General features: G+C 47.3%; 1 protein-coding gene across 1 annotated transcript; it reads right to left on the bottom strand.

Annotated features, from left to right (window-relative positions):
- Positions 1-485: 485 nt before the first annotated feature.
- LOC116567266 (cornifin-like) lies at positions 486-2215 on the bottom strand. Its single transcript, XM_032302236.1, has 2 exons — positions 2134-2215; positions 486-1118 (listed from the first exon to the last, which is right to left on the bottom strand). Exon 2 carries the CDS (start codon positions 1097-1099, stop codon positions 782-784), a length of 318 nt encoding a protein of 105 aa, XP_032158127.1. The 5' UTR covers positions 1100-1118; positions 2134-2215; the 3' UTR covers positions 486-781.
- Positions 2216-3113: the final 898 nt, after the last annotated feature.

Raw genomic sequence — 3113 nt, 5'->3', positions numbered from 1 at the left:
TAGTGTGTGGAGAAGTCTGTGAGTGCGTGTGTGTGTGTGTGTGTGTGTGTGTGTATCTGTGGCTATGACTGATTCAGGGTTTGGCTCCATGTCTTGGGCCACCAGCAAGGGAAGATGCAGGAATAATCATATTGGAATTTTTACAAGCACTATTTCTTTGGGATAAAAAATAATAATAAAGAAATAAACCAAACAGAAAAAGGGCAACTTGGGGTCCAGGATTGAGTCAGAGATGGTTTGAGACAGGTACCATCTATACTCAGATAAGACTCAATCAGGTGCAAAAGAAACCCTGCTCTAGCTAAGGCTGCCCAAAGTAACAGGCTCTGGGTGTCCTTGACCCATTGCCAGCGCCAAAACCCCCACCCCACACACACACACATGCACCCATGCTCTCAGTGCCTGTACCAGGCCCTTTACTGCTTCCTGATGAGAGAACAATGAAAAAGTTGAGTCAGCCAATGACAAGCACAGCCAGCTATGGAGTTAAAAGTGATTTAATGGGGACAGGGCAGAAAAGATCCACTTGATCCCCAGGCCTCTCTTTGGGTAAGCCCTAAGCAGTTAAAAGAGTAGCTCGCCAGTGAGACTCTTAGCTTCATTCAGAGGCTCAGAGCACTGCAGAGCAATGGGAGGGAAATCTTTGTAGAGGATGTGAAGAGGGAGGGTATGACTCAGGGTGACAGCATGCTAATTGTAAGTAAGACACAGAAGCAGAATGGGAGAGGGGATTCAGCATTCGGTGTTTGGCTCCCCAGGGCTTGCTTGACTGTGGACCCCATTACTTCTGCTTGGTCTTCTGCTGAGCTGGTGCTGGAGTGACCGTTGAGGGACATGGCTCAGGAACACTGGGATGGCAGGGTTCAGGAACTTTGGGATGGCAGGGCTCTGGAGCCTTGGGGTGGCAGGGCTCTGGAACCTTGGTGTGGCAGGGCTCTGGAGCCTTGGTGTGGCTGGGCTCTGGAACCTTGGTGTGGCAGGGCTCCTTGGTTTTGGGGGCACATGGTTCCTGGGGTGGAGGCTGGCAGGGCTGTTTCACCTGCTGCTGCTGAGGCTGTGGGGGAGGGGTACAGGGCTGCTTCTGCTGGTGGGAACTCATGCTTCACAGGAGGCTGGACCTACACAAAGAACAGATAATATGACCAGGGATTATCTAGGATGGAAGGCAGTTCAATGCCAAATGTTTCTTTACAGCCACTCACCTCCTCTGGCTGACCACCCCTACACACACTTGAAAAGTAAAATATGCTTTGATAATTTCTGGGCCCTTTCAGGAGGAGGAATTAAAGTCAATTTGTTCAGCTCCATTTCAGTGGGGCTTATTCCCCAGCAACCTTTCTTCCCCAGACATGTCATAGCCCTCATTGACAAGTACCCAGGACCATACTGAGGTCTTTTGGAAAATGACGTTATAGAAACAACAAGTCTACCCACCCCCAGGACCGTGTAGCCCACCTATGGCTTACAAAAATGCCTCTGTGAATCTCAGCTCCTGTGATCTCACTCTGCCTTTGCTTATACTGTCTGCTCTGAAGTGCTCTCCTTCCCATTTCTGCTTATTCAAATATCAGCAGGAGATACTGGACATGGTTCCCCCAAATAGTCCTTGCCTATCTCTCTGTTCCCATATCAATCACTATTTGCTTTGCATTTTATCTGTGTATGAGCATGCATTATCTTCCCTGATAGGCTGTGACTTGCTGAATGAGATCCATAACGGTCTGATTTACCCCAAATACCTAGCACGGTGCCTGAAACATAACAAGTGCATAGTAGCAACCCATCTCATGAATTAACATTTTTATTAAATGTCATAAACAGAGAAAATAGTGGTGTTGTTGAAAGTGCCCAGGCCTGAGAGTCCTAGCCACAACCCTGCCACTAACTCACTGTTAGTACTTGTATAAACCTGTCCCCACCCTGGTCCCCAGTCCCACAGCTGTTCATTAAAGTGGCAGACTTACCTGCTACTAACTCCCCTCACACCCAAACTGTGCTTTAATCTAAAATGCCCAGTGTTGTGTCTCTAATTAATATCCTCATCAGCCCTCTTACACATGTTTTCCTTTGCCCAGTTTCTAATAATGAAAAAAGCAATCATGAATTTCAAATTGGTTCCAATCAGAGACTTACCTGTACACCGAGAATGGGTTGTCTGGTTGCTCTGGTCTTATGTGAAGTCAGCGGGCAGCTGGCTTTTTATAGGATGAATGAGCCCTGCCTCAAGGAAACAGAATCACCCCAGGCCCCCTCTGTTTTCATTCCTTACCCATCAAACATGAGTCACCCTACTCCCCTCAATTACCAGTTGGATCAGCTTTTATGATGAAAACCACCCACTTGATATTTTTTGGCACTGGCTGTGTGACGATGATGTCACCAATGTCTAATTTCTAGTGCCACCCTCCCCCTTAGACTAGGCATAGGGCTTGTGTTGGGAGAGGTGTGAGCCACAGGTTTCCTGAAGGGATTAATGCGTTAAACTTAGAGGAATATCTGAGTCCTTTTTCCACCTGGCTATCTTCTTGCTCTCTCTTCTCTTAAGGGTATTGTTACTCCTGTTTTGTAGGTTAAAATACATTTGGGCACATTAACAAGTAGGAGAGGTGTATAGAGGACCCGAGATGGGCAACAGTTGTCTGCCTATAAAGGTAGATGTTAGAGGTCATCAAGTGACTGGTTAGACTTCTTGTCTGGGGATCCAATCCATTTCCTCCATCTTCTCCTAACTCCACTGAACTGTACACATTCAGATTACTTAATTAACCACCCCCCAACTCCACCCTGCCCTGACTGGTTGTTAATCTGGGTAAACCTGCTTTGTCCTCACCAACCACACCTTCACCCCTTTCTTACTTCAGAAATTTTCAAGGGCTAATTCCTTTTTTGGGATAACATTTCCCTCTGCTCCACCCAGCCTTCTTGCTCTAGCCCTTCCTTCCTAATCCAACTATATACTACCTACACACCTCTGAAAAACCTGGAAAACTTCTATTTCAGTCCCTTGCCCAAGCCCATCCATGGACCCCCATGTTGAGCCCACTCCCAACCCTTCCTTGGCCACTTCCAGTCCCAGCCCTGAGTCCTGGAGGTCTTGTTGACTGCAGTGTTTT

Source organism: Mustela erminea, chromosome 10 (assembly GCF_009829155.1).
Source record: "Mustela erminea isolate mMusErm1 chromosome 10, mMusErm1.Pri, whole genome shotgun sequence".
Lineage (NCBI taxonomy): Eukaryota > Metazoa > Chordata > Mammalia > Carnivora > Mustelidae > Mustela > Mustela erminea.
Note: the sequence above shows the minus strand (reverse complement) of the source record. Positions and strands in the feature narration are given on the sequence as shown.

Coding starts and splice junctions, on each gene's coding strand:
- LOC116567266 (XM_032302236.1), bottom strand. CDS start 1,099: ATGAGTTCCCACCAGCAGAAGCAGCCCTGTACCCCTCCCCCACAGCCT.